Source organism: Somniosus microcephalus, chromosome 1 (assembly GCF_052327205.1).
Source record: "Somniosus microcephalus isolate GS21.2 chromosome 1, FLI_Smic_1.0, whole genome shotgun sequence".
Taxonomy (NCBI): domain Eukaryota; kingdom Metazoa; phylum Chordata; class Chondrichthyes; order Squaliformes; family Somniosidae; genus Somniosus; species Somniosus microcephalus.
The window spans coordinates 212,115,958-212,135,472 of record NC_140987.1 but is presented as its reverse complement, the minus strand read 5'-3'; the positions used below and the strand labels follow the sequence as shown (position 1 = coordinate 212,135,472).

At 45.3% G+C, this 19,515-nt stretch overlaps 1 protein-coding gene across 9 annotated transcripts in view; it reads right to left on the bottom strand.

Annotated features, from left to right (window-relative positions):
* Window positions 1-19,515, bottom strand: part of atg10 (ATG10 autophagy related 10 homolog (S. cerevisiae)) — a 437,210-nt gene that overhangs the window by 48,289 nt on the left and 369,406 nt on the right. For 8 of the 9 annotated variants that reach the window (XM_085989510.1, XM_085989498.1, XM_085989505.1 and 5 more), the window contains 3 exons: window positions 14,665-14,763; window positions 8,451-8,586; window positions 2,042-2,139 (listed from right to left, as the gene is read on the bottom strand). In XM_085989510.1, the coding sequence (XP_085845636.1) occupies window positions 2,042-2,139; window positions 8,451-8,586; window positions 14,665-14,763 (333 nt within the window). The remainder of the gene's footprint in view (window positions 1-2,041; window positions 2,140-8,450; window positions 8,587-14,664; window positions 14,764-19,515) is intronic. The other variant, XM_085989501.1, reaches the window with a different exon arrangement.

Below are 19,515 nucleotides of genomic sequence, written 5' to 3'. Positions count from 1 at the left end.
TTGCTGCTGACCATCAACTTCCCTCCTGGCCCCCATACTACAACAGCAACTTGCATTTATATAGCACCTTTAACATTAAAAAAAAAATCTCAAGGTGCTCCACAGAAGCAAAATTTAAAAAAAACTGGCCAAGCCAAAGAACAAGATATTGGGAGCAATATTCCCTTTAATTTTTTTGGGTGCACGGCCCCTTTAAGGGGCTGCACGGTCTATTCAAAATACAACGCATGCGCAGGTTTTCCTATTTAAAAGCTGGTGAGCCGGCTGTGGCGGGAGCTGCAGAGTGCTGCGTGGCTGCACAGCGTAAAGGGAATATTGATTGGGAGAGGTGACCAACAACTTGGTCAAAGAGGTGGACTTAAGAGAGGAGAGGGAGATGGAGCAGCAGAGGAGTTTAAGGATTAAATTCCAGTGTGTTGCTTTGGTGGCTGAAGGCACAGCCACCAATGGTACAGTTCCTCTCCCTTTCAAAACCTCCATCAATCCCCTGCTCAAAAAAACACCCTCAAATCCTCTTTCATTGCAAACTACCACTCCTAGCTCTCTTTCCTCTCCAAAGTTCGACAATGTGTTGTCACCTCCCAAATCAGTGCCTATCTTTTTCTCAACTCCATGTTTAAGTCTCCAATTAGGTTTCCGTTCTGCCACAGCACCAGAATGGCCTGAAGTAAAGTCACTGGTGATACCTTCTGTGACAGTGACCATGGTGCATTATCTCTCCTCATCCTCTCTGCAGTTTTTGACATGGTTGACCACAAGATCCTCTTCCAATGCTTCTCTTCTGATGTCCATCTCAGTAGGACTGTCCTCGCTTCGTTCCACTCTTACCTATTCCATTGCAGTGAGAGCATCTCCAGCAATAACTTCCCTTCCCACGCCACATCGCTACTTCCAGACTCTCCAAGATCTATCCTTGACACCCTCCTCTTCCTCATCTATATGTTGCCCCATAGCGACATCATCGGCAGTCACAGGGTCAACTTCCACAAGTGTATTTATGACACCCAGTTCTACTTCTCTTGACCACTCCATTGTCTCTGTCAAACCACCTGTCTGGTGTCCAGTCTTTCATGAGTCACGATTTCCTCCAGTTAAATATTGGGAAGCCATGGTCTTCAGCCCCTGCCACAAACTGCATACCCTAGCCACCAATTCCATCCCCCTCCCCAGCTACTGTCTCAGGTTAAACCAGACTAACCAGAAACCTTGGCATCCTATTCAACCCCAAGCTGAATTTCTGACCCCAGAACCACTCCATCACAAAAACTACCTACTTCCACCTCCATAACATCACCCACCTCCACCACTACCTCAGCACATCTGCTACTGAAACCCTTTGGCACCTCCAGACTTAACTCTTCCAATGCTCTCTTGACTGGACTCTCATCTTCCACCTCCTGTTCATTTCAGCTCCTCCAAAACTCCTATCCGGCTACACAGATTCTATCCTGTACCAAGGCCCACTCACTAAACTATACTGGCTTCCGGTCCCTCAACACCACAATTTTGAAATTCTGACCCTGCCAGAAGTAAGGTAATCGATTCCAAAGGGGATTGATTAACTTATGCTGCTGGAGTTATGGCTGTCACTTTTTTGTTGGCTGGGACAGGCCTGGGGTCAACCTACTTCCCTACTTCCATCTAGGGAATTGGGACAGGCGCCTCTGATGTGCGCTTACAGTCGTGGGCCACCCATCCCAAACAGGCCAACGACCCTGACCTCACAATTTGAGGCAGGATTGGCATCCTTCAATTTGGCCAGCCATGGGATCCACTCCACCTCACCAGCAGAGCAGAACCATTGAATTTCATCCCTACTGTCTATAAAGGATTGAAAGAAGATTTTCACTGTTAACTGAAGTGCAAATGTGATCCATTGTTAAGCATCTCTATCACTGAGAACATGGTCTTCAACTAACAGTGGTTGTTGACTAATCTGAAGTGATCCATAATTCATTTTGCTCAAATCTACTGACTGATGTATAGAACTGATTAGATAATTTCAACATTTGGTAGTTTTGTTGTATATATGACTGATTACCTGTTGTGTAATAGTATCCCAGGGTCCTTGAAAGAGACGTTCTTTGTAACAATCATGAACATTTTCCCAAATTTCTTTTAATGCAAGTGGTCTGCCATCTAGGATTTTAAAAAAAAGTTACATTATATACACTGGATAGTGAGTTACAGCATAAGGGTAATACTGCACAAAATGCATTCTTTCTGTGAGATCCTCTTCTACACCTTCACTTATAACAAAAAAAGCAGACACCTATAAAAGAGAAATCAGTTGCCATCAACAGAAAAGCAGACCTTTTTCTACTTCTTTCAGTGATTTAATACAATAGTTCAATTTCAGCATTTAGATTACAAACACAAGCCATGTTAGCTTCTTCCTTATGGTTTATGATGTAATCTAAGAGCTGATTCCGTCCTCCCAATAGGGAGTAACAGCCACAGAAGCTGCATCACACACGTACATCCCATGATCCTCCTTGATGTGCCCCCGGGAGCACAGAATCATAGGAATTGCTGGACGAAAAAAGACTAGCCTAACTGGAAGGACGGGAACAGGCAAATGGGAAGAGGTGGAAGCATAGCTGCAAGACAATGACATGTAGCAGAATTTCAGAAAGACAAAGGTTGGAGATGGGACAGGATTTGGAGAGAATAGAGGAATTGAGAGTAGGTTTTTTGACAGTAGAGCACAAGGTGGTTACACCAAAATTTTCCCAAGCGAACTCAAGCTTATGATCTGTGGATTGGATGATCAAGAGCTGACTATTGAACTGGAGATGTCATAGGGTTGGGACACCATTTATGATTTAAAAGAATTACTTGGAATTTACAGCACAGAAACAGGCCATTTGGCCCAACAGGTCTATGCTGGTGTTTATGCTTCACACACGCCTCCTTCCACCTTACTTCATCTCAACACTATCACTATATCCTTCCATTCTGATTGGAGAAAACTCATCAGTAACAACAAGCTCAGAGGTCTTGAGTCCACGTTTGATGATGAGGTCAAATGAACTGTCATGCGTGAACGTAGGGGATGAGAACGAGGGAGGTGGGGCGGAGGAGGGCGAGGGAGGCGGGCGGAGGAGGGCGAGGGAGGCGGGGCGGAGGAGGGCGAGGGAGGCGGGGCAGAGGAGGGCGAGGGAGGCGGGGCAGAGGAGGGCGAGGGAGGCAAGCCAGGGTACAATCAAGTCCATGATGTTGACATGCTCCTCCAGGATGAGGTGGTGGATGGGAGGATATTGTTTTTGAGTGCAAGCATTGTGTAACGCAGTGTGAAATGGAAGCATAGTGGGAGTACAATGGGAGGAGAAGAGAAAGGGAAAGACTTACTTGGGGAAGCAGGCAGCAAGAAGAGGATGGAAAGTGTTAGATCCGTGTGTTAATGGAGACACGGAATGCAGGAGTTGATTTAACAAGTGTTTGCTGAACAAAGTCTGGAGGTGAACTAACAACACAAGACGCTACACAGGCTTATATACCCGAGTGGTCACTACTGGTACTACAGTATACAGGGGCTTCAAAAACATAGTTCCTCTTAAAGGTACATTCCTGCAGTAAATGTTTCTAACTTCTTTTCTGTAGTGTGAGTGTATTGGCAGGAGAATTGTGTATTAAAGGTTTTTCCCTACTTCCCTTCTTGAATAATGGTACTACATTAGCGGTTTTCCAGTCCTCTGGCACATCCCCTGTGGCCAGAGAGGTCCTGAATATATGTGTTAGAGCCCCCGCAATCTCTTCCTTTGCCTCACACAGCAGCCTGGGATACATTTCATCCGGGCCTGGGGTTTTATCCATTTTTAGGCCTGCTAAAACCGCCAATACCTCCTCCCTCTCGATGTTAATATGTTCGAGCATATCACAGTCCCCCCGCCCTATTTCTATGTCTACATCGTCCTCCTCCATAGTGAAAACAGATGCAAAAAATTCATTTAGAACCCCTCCTACATCTTCCGGCTCCACACACAGATTGCCACTTTTGTCCCTAATGGGCCCTATTTTTTCCCTAGTTATCCTCTTACCCTTAATATACTTATAAAACATCTTAGGATTTTCCTTTATTTTGCTCGCCAGTGTTATTTCATGGCCCCTCCTTGATCTCCTAATTTCTTTTTTAAGTATCCCCCTGCACTTTTTGTACTCCTCTAGGGCTTCTTCCGTCTTTAGTCTTTTGTATCTGCCAAAAGCCCTCCTTTTTTTCCTAATCCATTCTCGTATATCCCCTGACATCCAAGGTTCCCTGTGGTTTTTGGAACCACCCTTGACCTTTACGGGAACATGTTGCCATTGTATGATCTCAATCTCCCTTCTGAAAGCCTCCCATTGCTCCGATGCGGATTTTCCTACAAGTAGCTGATCCCAGTCCATTTTGGCCAGATCCTGCCTTATCCTATTAAAATCGGCCTTCCCCCAATTTAGAACCTTTATTTCCGGCCCATCCCTGTCCTTTTCCATGACCACCTTAAATCTCACCATATTATGGTCACTGTCATCAAAGTGCTCACCTACTAGCACTTTTTCCACTTGGCCGGCCACATTCCCTAGAATTAGGTCCAGTACTGCCCCCTCTCTTGTAGGACTTTCTACATGCTGGCTCAAAAAGCTCTCCTGGATGCACTTTAAGAATTCTACACCCTCTGAGCCTTTCACACTTTGACTATCCCAGTTAATATTGGGGAAGTTGAAATCCCCCATTATTATTACCCTATTATTTGCACATTTCACAGAATCACAGAAACCCCACAGTGCAGATAGAGGCCATTTCGGCCCATCGAGCCTGCACCGACACATATCCCACCCGATCCCCGTAACCCCTACACCAACACATATCCCACCCTATCCCCATAACCCCACGTATTTAATCCCCCTAACACTAAGGGTCAATTTTATCATAGCCAATCAACCTAACTCGCACATCTTTGGACTGTGGGAGGAAACCGGAGCACCCGGAGGAAACCCACGCAAACACGGGGAGAATGTGCAAACTGAGATTTGCCTACATATCTATTCCTCTATCTCCCCCTGACTGTTTGGAGGCCTATAGTACACTCCCAGCAAAGTGCTTGCCCCCATTTTTGTTTTTAAGCTCCACCCATATGGCCTCATTAGAGGAACCTGCTAATATATCATCCCTCCTTACTGCAGTAATTGACTCCTTAATTAATATTGCGACACCCCCTCCTCTTTTACCTCCCCCTCTGTCTCGCCTGAAGATTCTGTACCCCGGAATATTGAGCTGCCAGTCTTGCCCCTCCCTCAACCATGTCTCCGTGATAGCAACAATATCATACTCCCATGTGTTTATCAACACCTTCAGTTCATCCACCTTATTTGCAAGACTCCTTGCATTAAAATAGATGCCATCCAGCCTTGCCCTTATATATTTGCCCTGTCTACCAAGCTGACTTGTTTTTTTCTCTATAATTGGCAGCACATCACCCCCTATTTCAGCTCCCCTCTGTATCCCATCCCCCTGCCAAGTTAGTTTAAACTCCCCCCAACAGTGCTAGCAAACCTCCCCGCAAGGATATTTGTCCCGCTCTGGTTCAGGTGCAACCCGTCCGACTTGTACAAGTCCCACCTTTCCCAGAAGCAGGCCCAGTGATCCAGGAAACTAAAACCCTCCCTCCTACACCAACTCTTTAGCCACGCATTCATCTGCACTATCCTCCTATTCCTATACTCACTAGCACGTGGCACTGGGAGTAATCCAGAGATTACAACCTTTGAGGTCCTGCCCTTTAATCTGCTACCCAGCTCCCTAAATTCTTGATGCAGGACCTCATCCCCCTTCCTACCTATGTCGTTGGTCCCAATGTGGACCACGACCTCTGCCTGCTCACCCTCCCCCTTAAGAATGTCCTGTAGCCGCTCAGTGACATCCATGACCCTGGCCCCAGGGAGGCAACAAACCATCCTGGAGTCACGTTTGCGGCCACAGAAACGCCTATCTGTTCCCCTTACGATAGAATCCCCTACCACTATTGCTCTCCCACTCTTTTTCCTCCCTTCCTGAGCAGCAGAAGCATCCCTGGTGCCAGGAAGCTGGCTGCTGCTGCCTTCCCCTGGTGAGTCATCCCCCTCAACAGTATCCAACTTGGTATACCTGTTTGAAAGGGGGGTGTCCGCAGGAGTTCCCTGCACTTCCTGCCTGCCTCTGTTGCTCCGCCTGATGGTCACCCCCTGTGCAGCCCTACCCTGAGGCGTGAACAACTCGCTAAACGTGCTATCCACGACCCTCTCAGCATCGCGCATGCTCCAAAATTCATCCACCCGCAGCTCGAGCGCCGCAATGCGTTCTACAAGTAGCTGCAGCTGGATGCATTTCCCGCACACATGGTCGTCAGGGACACTGGCAGCGTCCCTGACTTCCCACATGGAGCAAGAGGAGCAGAACACGGGTCTGAACTCTCCTGCCATGACTTACTCCTTTAATTAATTAAAACATTTATTCAATACCCCAGTTACAGGTATACTCTAGGGCGCTTTATTTACCAACTGTCCCCACTACACCACAGAGACCCTAGAAATTTAACCACAGAATTCAAGCTTGTATTGAAAAGAGAGAAAATACTCACCAACCAACCACTTACCTGCTACCTGCTGACGTCACACTTGGACTACTTTTTACCTCTGTCCTGGAACCTGGATTGGTATGCCTCTGACTGCTCCCTCTCAAGCCTTTAAGCTCTCCCGCCTCGGGCTGCTCCCGCGCAGGTCCGCTGCTTCTCCGGTCTCGGGGCTGTGGGCCTCGGTGCCTCTGACTGCTCCCTCTCAAGCCTTTAAGCTCTCCCGCCTCGGGCTGCTCCCGCACAGGTCCGCTGCTTCTCCGGTCTCGGGGCTGTGGGCCTCGGTGCCTCGGACTGCTCCCTCTCAAGCCTTTAAGCTCTCCCGCCTCGGGCTGCTCCCGCGCAGGTCCGCTGCTTCTCCGGTCTCGGGGCTGTGGGCCTCGGTGCCTCTGACTGCTCCCTCTCAAGCCTTTAAGCTCTCCCGCCTCGGGCTGCTCCCGCGCAGGTCCGCTGCTTCTCCGGTCTCGGGGCTGTGGGCCTCGGTGCCTCTGACTGCTCCCTCTCAAGCCTTTAAGCTCTCCCGCCTCGGGCTGCTCCTGCGCAGGTCCGCTGCTTCTCCGGTCTCGGGGCTGTGGGCCTCGATATGTGGTCCAATCTTCTATATCACTATCGAAAGTAGTAATATTGCCAGTCTTCGGCATCTTGAAAATCTAAAATGGCGCTTCCCGCGCTTTTCTTTCTTCCCCGCCGAGTTAAGATGGCGCCTCCCGCGCTTCCCCGCCGCTGCTGCCAACGCTGTTCTCCGCGGTTCCCGTTGCGACCTGCAGCTTTTCGCAGTATTTCTATTTTTTTTTATATATCGCTTCAATAGTTTCTCCGTTACTTGGAGAACCGTTCCCGTCGTGGAGCGGACCCTCTGGGACTTTCCCCTCCCTCTGCTCGGTCCGAACGCTGACCTGCTTTGCAGCACCGGCCGCGCCCTGAGTGCTCCACCCTCTCTCTCTCTTTGCTTCTGCTTCCCGACTCGCTGCCCGGCCCCGTTGCAGAGCCACCCGATCGAGCTCTAGCCCGCCGCAGCCCAGGAAGGATCAGTGCACTACCTGCCACCAGCCCGTTTAGCTGGGGAAACCACAGACTGGAGACCAAGCCTGGCCCTCGTTTTTGAGTTTCTTTGAGTTATTTTTATTTTTTATTTTTTTTGCTTCTGGCTTCGACCTTCGTCTGAGGAATCGATCCCCTTGAGGTGCTGCCGAATTGCAGGTAAGTTCATTTCTAACTCGTCGCCACTGTTAGATCCATGTGTTAATGGAGACACGGAATGCAGGAGTTGATTTAACAAGTGTTTACTGAACAAAGTCTGGAGGTGAACTAACAACACAAGACGCTACACAGGCTTATATACCCGAGTGGTCACTACTGGTACTACAGTATACAGGGGCTTCAAAAACATAGTTCCTCTTAAAGGTACATACACTACAGAAAGGAAGTTAGAAACATTTACTGCAGGAGAGTGTATTGGCAGGAGAATTGTGTATTAAAGGGGAATAAGGCAAATTGGGTACTACTGGGGCAGAGGCACTGGTGAGTGCTAGAGTGAGCACAGTGAAGGAAACCTAGGCTGAAGCAATGGGAGGCCATAAACCCGTTCGGATGGAATGAAAGTCGTGGGGGGGGGGGGGGGGTGGGAAGAGAAGGTGTTCAACAGGGGAGCAGCAGAAAGGAGCAAAGGATGCCAGAAGAATTTGATAAGGGAAGACAGGGAGAGGGGAGGAATGTTTGAAAGCCAGAGGACAGGAATGGAGAGTGGCAGAAAAGCTTGGGTCCAAGGTGTCATGATGTGTGTATATTAAAGCCAGGAGGAACAGAGATTAAAACATTAAGTTGACTGAAGCTTAAATTCCATTTATGTTGAGCTTAACCTACCTGAATAACAAGCTCTGAAATACAGCACAGGTGCCTGGTAACTGCTGGAGTAGACAACATGGTATTCGTACCGAATTAATTCAGGTGTTGTGACCTGGGCTTCCTCAGTGTCATTGCTAACATTCTCCATGTGAACCTAAAATAAAGATAAAACATTGCACAACTTCATGCTACGTCATTATAATTAGAATTTCCAGTTTTCAGGGTTAACTGATAAAATGCCACTGAACACAAAACTTTGCAATGTTTATTTTAAAAGCACCAAAAATTACATGAAAGAATAAATATTCTGACTAGGAGCGCTGCATAAATCCATCAGGCTGCTTTTTAAAAATAATTAATAACTAATTCTCGTCGACAATTATGTCAGGAAATTCATGGCCAAAACTTTCATGTTCATATTTTCTTTGACGGGTGAATTGCGCATCCACTCTTTCCACTTACCCACACAAGTGCCTTTATGACTGCAATTTTATTTTAAACTCGAACTTGCAGAGTCAAAAAAAAGACTGAATTTGGCGAAACAACAAAATCTGAACGAAAACCAAAACCTAGAAAGCCTAACTATGGAAGTCAACATTTTTCTTTTAAAAAGGTAAAATGACTTAACTTAGTAACTCAGTTACGCTGAACATGTTCCCCTCCTGCCGGATGGAATTTCCTGTGGGTGCAGAATTGGGAAGCTACACCCGAAATTAGGCCCATTTTGTCGACATCAATTTACCCTTAAACCTCTTACCAATCAAAATTAGCCGGAATTTAAAATGCTGCGTAAACAATCGGAGCCCGAGGAAAACGTGGACCTAGCACCGTATATTCCTTCATTAAGTATGAAAATTGAATGTGCACATCAATCACTTTTAGAACATTAAATCGTGGAAACTTCTCATTTTTAATGTGGCTCATTCTGAAGCCATAAAAATGCATTCAAAGAAAAAGAAAACACAGTGCAGGTCTCAGTGAGGATCAATAAAAAGAATCACTGTCTCTAATTTGTCAGGCTGCTTGTCTGACATCCAGTACTGGAATGAGCAGAAATTTCCTCCAATTGAATATTGGGAAGCCACTGTCATTGGTCCCCGCCACAAACGCCATTCCCTAGCCACCGACTCCATCCCTCTCCATGGCCCCTGTCTGATGCTGCACCACACCATTCGCAACCTTGCCATCCTATTTAACCCTGAGATAAACCTCCGACCACACATCTGCTCCAACACTAAAACCCCCCCTACTTCCACCTCCGTAAGATTACCCATCTCCGCCCCTGCCTCAGCTCATCTGCTGCTGAAACCCTCATCCATACCTTTGTTACCTCTAGACTTGACTATTCCAATGCTCTCCTGGCCAGCCTCCCATTTTCCACCCTCCATAAACTTGAGCTTATCCAAAACTCGCTGCCCATATTCCAACTCACACCTAGAGTCCCTGTTCACCAATCACCCGTGCTCACTGACCTACATTGGCTCCTGGTCCGGCAACGCCTCAATTTTAACATTTTCATCCTTGTTTTCAAATTCCCTCCATGCCCCTCCCTATCTCTGTAACCTCCTCCAGCCCTACAACCCTCCGAGATCTCTGCACTCCTCCAATTCTGGCTTCTTGCACATCCCCAACTTTAATCGCTCCACCAATGGCGGCCGAGTCGTCAGCTGTCTAGGCCCTAAGCTCTGGAATTCCCTCCCTAAACCCCTCCGCCTCTCTCTCCTCCTTTAAGATGCTCCTTAAAACCTACCTCTTTGGCCAAGCTTTTGGTCACCTGTCCTAATATCTCTTTATATGGCTCGGTGTCAAATTTTGTTTGCTAACACTCCTGTGAAGTGCCTTGGGACGTTTTACCATGTTAAAGCTGCTATATAAATGCAAGTTGTTGTTGTTTTAAAAAAAAAAATCACGGTAAAACACTGGGAAAATGACTTAGTTTCCTGCTGGGCCTAAAATTCTGAGCTTAAGTTTACACCCAATTTGAACCAGCAAAATTGCAGAATATTCACTTGTATGGCTCTTTAGCCTGGGGCCGGAGTCATTATAAAGAACAAGATGTGTTTAGCCGTAAGCATCCATAGTTAGCATAAAAGATAAGAGGAAATTTGGGCGTAACATTATGTGCGTAACACACCTGTGCCCGAGTTTGTTTCATCTTTTTTCCTGGGTATTTGATTTGCGCCCCGATTGCAAAAGTCTCTGGGCGCAAATACACAGGAAATTCCATCCCCTGTTCTTTTCTGAAATGCAGCGCTGATTTTAGTTTTGCCCTATTCACTTTAGTAACACGATTAAAGCTGTACCAATGACAATTATGTAAACACACAATCCAGTGGCATCTGTAATGACTTTTTATGTTTAAACAGAAAAGCAAAATTGAAGGACAAAGGGCAGATTCATTGTACTTCATTGAAGCTTGGTATGTTTGGTTGCCTTTTTCTGCAGTCCCTGATTACTGGATATTCTTACTGTAACACAGCAGCAGAAATATACCAGTGGCCTGCATAAAATCATCATCACCTCCTGCTCGACCTCCACGGCTATACATCCCAAGATTGGGTTAGCTTTCCTTACTGCTGCTGTACACTGTGGTATTGGTTTCAGTGAGCTATCCACAAATCTTCCCTGTTCCCTTTCCTCTATTGTGTCCTATAGCCTGTAGCAACAGAATAATTAAATGGGATTCAAGCATGATAACTGGTGTGGTGTAACCAACAGCAGACTTTCAAGCACTGTACGCAGGAATGTTAACAGCTGCCTTTCTGCAGTGACAAAAACCTGGCAACAATTAGTAAGTGGTTGGTTCAAGTCAGCAGCATGACGTGAATGAATCAAAATATCAATTTATAAACTTTCCCAACAGCTACTTCTAATAGTATTAGGGCACGAAAGGACAATATCATTGCATCTTTCCGTAACCATTTCCACACACCGGAGGGGACAAATCCAGTCTGCTGCTATGCTCCCACCATGACCCTTCTCCAAATCCCAGCATCACTTAAATAACTGGAGCTGGCACCTGTACCTGTAGCGGCCCAAAGGGGTCCCCAGTCCACAGAGGCAGCAGGACCTTGGAGTGGCACCCTCGGGGAGTTAGAAGCCACTCGGACAGATAATAACAGGGTGCACATTTTAATTTATACTTTCCCCCAGTAAATGTAGGCCCCTGTTAAATCCTTAGGGATTGACTGCCATTTACCTTCTGATCTTTGAGGCACAATTTCAGCCCATTATGGAGCTTACACTTGCTCTCAGCAGTAGGTGCTGCTGGGTTGCTCATGGATGTATCTTGTGACATTCTCTGGCTAGACCTTAATGTCAAGGGGGGTCATTCTCACCTTACCTCTGGAATTTAGCTCTGGTTTGGGCCAAGGTTGGAATGAGGACTGGAGCTGAGTGGGCCTGGTGGAACCTAATCTGTCATTGGTGGGAAGATTATTGGTGAGTAGCTGCCACTTGATAGTACAGTTGGTGATTCCTTCCATCGCTTTGTTGATAATTGGGAGTAGGCTGAGGGGTGGTAATTGGCTAGGTTGGATTTGTCCTGCTCTGTGGACAGGACATAACTGGGCAATTTTCCACATTGTTAGATAGATGCCAGTGCTCTCGCTGTGCTGGACAGCTTGGCTAGGGGCATGGCTAGTTCTGGAGCACAGGTCTTCAGTACCAGGATATTTTTAGGTCCCATAGTTTTAGATATGTTCAGTGCACTCAGCCATTTTTTGATGTCATGTGGAGTGAAGTGATGGTTGGAACCTCAGGAGGAGTCCGAGAAGGATCATCCACTTTGCACTTCTGGCTGAAGGTGGTTGCAAACGCTTTAGCCTTGTATTTTGCAATCATATGTTGGGCTCTGCCATTGTTAAGCATTGAGTTGCCTCATCCTGTTAGTTGCTTAATTATCCACCACTATTTACACTGGATGTGTCAGGGCTGCAGAGCTTTGATCTGATCCATTGGTTGTGAGAACGCTTAGCTCTGTTTATAGCATGCTGCTTCCACTCTTCAGCATGCATATAGACTTCTATTGTAGCTTCACTACTTCCTTCATCCTCCCTTCCCCTGGCGCACCAGGTCAAACTTCCCCTAATGTTCCTCCCTGCTCTAGCCCTGAACTCGCATCTTTCTCTAGTTTCTCTCCGATCTCCCCTCATGCCCTCACTGAGCTCATCTTGTCCATGAAACCCACCTCCTCCTCCCTCAACCCTATTCCCACCAAATTGCTGACCACCCAACTTCCCTTCCTGGCCCCCATGTTAGCTGATATTGTTAACTGTTCTCTCTCCTCAGGTACTCCCCTTCAAATCTGTCATCACCCTGCTCCTCAAAAAACCCACCCTTGACCCCTCTGTCCTTGCAAATTACCACCCCCATCTCCAACCTCCTATCCTCTACAAATTCCTTGATTGCGTTGTCACCTCCCAAATCCGTGCCCATCTTTCGCACAACTCCATGTTTGAACCCCTCCAATCAGGTTTCTGCCCCTGCCACAGCATTGAAATGGCGTTATCGTCACAAATGACATCCTATGTGACTGTGACCGTGGTAAACTATCCCCCCTCATCCTTCTCGACATGTCTGCAGCCTTTGACACAGTTGACCACACCATCTTCCTCCTATGCCTCTCCTCGTTCGTCCAGTTGGGTGGGACTGCCCTTGCCTGGTTCCATTCTTATCTCTCCAGTCGTAGTCACAGGATCACCTGCAATGACTTCTCTTCCCACTCTGGACCGTTACCTCTAGAGTCCCCCAAGGATCTATCCTTGGCCCCCTCCTATTTCTCATCTACATGCTGCCCATCGGTGACATCATCCAAAAACACAACACCAGGTTCCACAAATACACTGATGATACCCAGCTCTACCTCACCACTACCTCTCGTAACACTTCCACTGTCTCTGATTTGTCACGTTGCTTGTCTGACATCCAGTCCTGGATGAGCAGAAATTTCTTTGAACTAAATATTGGGAAGACCGAAGCATTGTCTTTGGTCCCCGCCACAAACTCCGTTTCCTAGCCACTGACTCCAACCCTCTCCCTGGCCACTGTCTGAGGCTGAACCACACTGTTCGCAACCTTGGCGTCCTATTTGACCTGGAGCTGAGCTTCCGACCACATATCCATGCCATCATCAAGACCGCCTACTTCCACCTCCGTCCCTGCCTCAGCTCATCTGCTGCTGAAATCCTCACCCACGCCTTTATTATCTCTAGATTTGGCTATTCCAATGCACTCCTGGCCGACCTCCTGTTTTCCACCTTCCATAAACTTGAACTCATCCAAAACTCTACTGCCCGTGTCCTAACTCGCAGCAAATCCCGTTCACCCATTACCCGGTATGGCAACACCTCAATTTTAAAATTCTCATCCTTGTTTTCAAATCCCTCCATGGCCTCGCCCCTCCCTATCTCTGTAACTGCTTCCAGTCCTACAACCCTCCGAGATTTTGGCGCTCCTCCAATTCTGGCCTCTTGCCCAGCCCAGATTTTAATTGCTCCACCATTGGTGGCTGTGCCTTCAGCTGCCTGGGCCCTAAGCTCTGGAATTCCCTCCCTAAATTTATCTTGCCTCTCTCACCTCCAGTGAACCAGTTGGATTTTAATGACAATCCAACAGCTTCATGGACGCTTTGACTGATACCTGGCTTATTATTTCCAGATTTAAAAAAAAACTGAATTCAAATTCTCTAACTTCCACAGTGGGATTTGAACTCATGTTCTCTGGATTATTACAAATATGACTGATGGAAAGAAAAAAATAACTGAAGAGAAACAGCAAAGTGTACTGTATTGCTCTGTTGCAGATTATGCAGCGTGCTTGCAAAATTAGGTGGCCTGAAATCGTGCAGGTTTGGATTATTCATTGTATATAAAGGTGAATCAAATTGACAATTAAATGAAAAATAAATTGAAAATAATTATAAATTCATTTAGTTTACTGGTTAAATTTGTATTTTTGTTGACAGTCACATTAGCCCATGATATTAGTCATCAGGCTTCCTTATCAGAAATCTAAGCACAATTCAGTAAAATAACAAACCTGGTATCCACCCGTTAACTTTGTGTACTTACCTAGCAGATAGTAAGCATCTAGTTTTGTTTGTTTTGGTCTTGCTTTGAGATGCTTACATTTTACACATATAAAATTTATTACGCATTAGCAAAACTTAAAATAAATTACAACTCAAACTTATGACCCTCTGTGACTGAGTATTTAATATCATCTTACTTACTTTACTCTGAATATTTACACAAGGCTTGTAGTGAATCGATATTAGTTTGAAGCTTTCACTGTTGGCAGCCTTTAATTCTTCGGGATTTTCCCACTGACACTTCATTTTAATTGAAAGGCAAATTCATGAAAAAAATCATCAATCATTAAGTAGCTACAGGTCACAAAATTAAATATTGACACACCTCAAAGTATTAACACACAGTAAACCTCGTGTCACGCTGTTTGATTTGGAAACCGCCTGCTCAGCCTAAAAACCACACAGCCACAACTGACTATGATAAAAATCAACTTGATTAGTTGGGGAATTTGTTATCAACAAGCTTCTCACCTACAAAAGAAATTCAAGTGGCCTGGGAAAGAAAACAACTATTAATATTGAACATATTATCTACATACATTGTTAATGCCTCAATAAAGAGAAATTTGTTGTCAATAATTATTGTACCTCTATTATGATACAGATATGTCAGACATTGTTCAAGTGCAGCCTTTTGTGAAAAATCTAACTTGATTATAAATGGCGAGGACCTATCTGACTCAGGTGTGGATAGGTGGAGATCCTGTGACTGGTGATGAAAGACATGAAGAAAGGAGTAACTATGGGAATTCTTGCCTCACAATAGACTGGAGTTCTTCGAGGAAATGCTGCACCTTGTTATGTAGGATCTACAGCACGAAAACAACTGGTCTATGCCGGTGTTTATACTCCATACGAGTTCCCCCCCCACTCCCATTTCAATTACCTCTTCCCACCCTGCCTCCGTATCCCACTATTCCCTTTTCCCTCAGGTGAGCATCAAGCTTCCCCTTAAATGCCCTCTGCTTCAACCACTCCATGTGGCAGCAAGTTCCACATTCTCACCACAATCTGTGTAAAGAAATTCATCCTAAATTCTTTATTTGATCAGTTAATGGCTATCTTATATTTATGTACCATTGTTCTGGACTCACCCACAAGTGGAAACAGTTTCTAAATAGCCACCTTATCAAACTGCTCCATACTTTTAGGTCTTTGCTTAGCCTTCACTTATCCATAGAAAAGAGCCCCAGCCGGCTCAATCTTTCCGGATAGTTGCATCTCTCAAGTTTGGCAACAACCTTGTATATATTTCCTGCACTTTTTCCCGTGCTTCAATATCCTTTTTGTAGTTTGTAGAACTGTACACAGTATTCCAAGTATGGTCTAACCAAGGTTCTCTATAAATATAACATTCTCACCCTGCTTTTATATTCTATTTCTCTAGAAATAAACCCAGTACTTATTTGCACTCTTTGTGGCCTCATCAGTCCGAGTTGCTACTTAGTGATTTAGTGATGTTGGCGGGATCATCAAACGAGGCCATATGGGTCGAATTGAAAAACAAAAAAGGGGCGATCACACTGCTGGGAGTGTACTATAGACCCCCAAACAGTGAGAGGGAGATAGAAAAACAAATATGTAGACAAATTTCTGAGAAGTGCAAAAGCTATAGGGCAGTAATAGTAGGGGATTTCAACTACCCCAATATTAACTGGGATAAAATTAGTGTGAAGGGTATAGAAGGTGCGGAATTCCTAAAATGCATTCAGGAGAACTTTTTTAGCCAGTATGTAGCAAGCCCAACAAGGGAGGGGGCAGTTCTGTACTTAGTTTCAGGGAATGAAGCTGGGCAGGCAGAAGGCATATCAGTGGGGGAGCATTTTGGTGCTAGTGACCATAATTCAGTTAGATTTAAGGTAGTTATGGAAAAGGACCAGGAATAAAAATTCTAAATTGGGTAAAAGCAAATTTTGCTAAGCTCAGAGGGGATTTAGCCATAGTGGACTGGAAACAGCGACTTGAAGGTAAATCAGTGTCAGAGCAATGGGAGGCATTCAAGGTTCAGACCAAACATGTGCCCTTAAAGAAAAAAGGTGGGACTAACAAATCTAGAGCCCCCTGGATGTCTAGAGACATACAGGGTAGGATAAAGAAAAAAAGGGAGGCGTATGGCAGATACCGAGCGCTAAATACTCCAGAATCTTTAGAGGAGTACAGAAAGTGCAGGGGTGCAATTAAAAAAGATATTAGGAAAGCAAAGAGAGAGCATGAACATTTCTTGGCAAGTAAAATCAAGGAAAACCCAAAGGTGTTTTATAAATATATTAAGAGTAAGAGGATAACTAAAGAAAAGGTAGGGCCTATTAGAGATCATGAGGGTAATCTGTGTGTGGAGGCGGGAGACGTCGGTAGGGTTCTTAATGAATACTTTGCATCTGTTTTCACAAAGGAGAGGGGTGAAGCAGACATTGCTATCAGGGAGGAGGAGTGTGAAATATTAGATGAAATAAACACAGTGAGAGAGGAAGTATTAAGGGGTTTAGCAACTTTAAAAGTGGATAAATTCCCAAGGCCCGGATGAAATGTATCCCAGGCTGTTCAGCGAAGCAAAAGAGGAAATAGCAGAAGCCCTGACCATCATTTTTCAATCCTCTCTGGCTTCAGGTGTGGTGCCGGAGGACTGGAGGACTGCTAATGTGGTACCCTGGTTTAAAAAGGGAGAAAAGGAAAGACCGAGTAATTACAGGCCAGTCAGTCTAACCTCGGTGATGGGAAAATTATTGGAAAGAATTCTGAAGGACAGGATAAATCTTCATTTAGAAAGATACGGATTAATCAAGGGTAGTCAGCACGGATTTGTTAAAGGAAGGTCGTGTCTGACAAACTTGATTGAATTTTTTGAGGCGGTAGTAAGGAGGGTAGATGAGGGTAGTGCATTTGATGTAGTGTATATGGACTTTAGCAAGGCTTTTGATAAGGTTCCACATGGCAGACTGGTCACGAAGTTGAAAGCCCTTGGGATCCAGAGCAAAGTGTCAAGTTGGATTCAAAACTGGCTCGGAGACAGGAAGCAGAGGGTAATGGTTGATGGGTGTTTTTGTGACTTTAAGGCTGTTTCCAGTGGGGATCTGCAGGGCTCAGTACTAGGTCCCTTGCTTTTTATGGTATATATCAATGATCTTGATTTGAATATAGGGGGTATGATTAAGAAGTTTGCAGATGATACTAAAATCGGCTGTGTGGTTGATACTGATGTGCCTCAATGAATCCGAGACTCGACGTTAACGGAGCAAAGCAAGGCTTTTATTAATTCAGAAAGTAATACACATTGGAGAAGTGTCTCTCATCCAGAGATCTGCTGTACTGCTGTGAGACACGCTGGGGCTTGCTTAAGTAGGGGCCAGGTATGGGCAGAGCCCTACACACAATACAATACAGGTAAGGAAATGAAACTGAAACTAAACTAAACACAGGGAATACAGTGCCTGATGAATGGCATATTTCATCACAGATACTGAAGAAGGAAGTTGTAGACTGCAGGAAGATATCAATAAATTGGTCAGGTAGGCAGAACAGTGGCAAATGGAATTCAATCTGGAGAAGTGTAAGGTAATGCATTTGGGGAGGGCTAACAAGGAAAGGGAATACACATTAAATGGTAGGACACTGAGTAGTGTAGAGGAACAAAGGGACCTTGGAGTGCATGTCCACAGATCCCTGAAGGTAGCAGGCCAAGTAGATAAGGTGGTTAAGAAGGCATACGGAATGCTTGCCTTTATTAGCCGTGGCATAGAATACAAGAGCAGGGAGGTTATGCTTCAACTGTATAAAACACTAGTTAGGTCTCAGCTAGAATACTGTGTGCAGTTCTGGTCACCACATTACAGGAAAGATGTGATTGCACTAGAGAGGGTACAGAGGAAATTTACAAGGATGTTGCTGGGCGTAGAGAATCTTAGCTATGAGGAAAGACTGGATAAGCTGGGTCTGTTTTCCTTGGAACAGAGGAGGCTGATGGGAGACCTTATTGAGGTGTATAAAATTATGAGGGGCCTAGATAACATGGATAGAAAGGACCTATTTCCCTTAGCAGAGGGGTCAAAAACCAGGGGGCACAGATTTAAAGTAATTGGTGGAAGGTTTAGAGGGGATTCGAGGGGAAATTTCTTCACCCAGAGGGTTGTGGGGGTCTGGACCTCACTGCCTGAAAGGATGGTAGAGGCAGGAACCCTAATCACATTTAAAAAGTACTTGGATGTGCACTTGGGATGCTCCAACCTGCAGGGCTACGGACCAAGAGCTGGGAAGTGGGATTAGGCTGGATAGCTCTTTGTTGGCCGGCACGGACACGATGGACCTAAATGGCCTCCTTCCGTGCTGTAACTTTCTATGATTCTATGATTTAAGTATGTACATTCCTAGATCTCTCAGATCCCCCAGCTCCCCCTTATTCTTTCTACCAAAATGAATCACCTTACACTTTGTTATATTTAATTTTGTTTGCTCACTCTGCAAGCCTGTTTATCTATGTCCTTCACAATATTCACTGTACTCCCCAATTTGGTACATCTGCAAATTTCAACACCATACCTACAATATCTGAGTCTAATTCATATACAAGTAGTGTACGACTCCAGTCTGAGCGCAGAACCCTGTGGGATACTACTTCCCAATTTCTACAGTCTGAGAAACTGCCCTTAACTCCTCCCCTCTGTTTTCTGTTTTGTAGCCATCTTTCAATCCATTCTGCTACCTGGCCTCTGACTCCACAAGCCCTGACCTTTGTCATGAGTCTTTTATGTTACATCTTATCGAATACCTTCTGAAAGTCCATGTATACCACATCCACTGCATTGCCTTTGTCTAATCATCTTTTATTTCTTCAAAGCATTCAATAAGATTAGTTAAACGTGACCTTTCTTTTGGAAATCTACGCTGACTATTTTTAAAATCATATTCTCCATCTCTAGATTTTATGTTATCTGATATTTTGGAAAATATTCCAGTATCTTTCTGGACCTAATTGGAGGCGATATCAGCAGTGGCCGA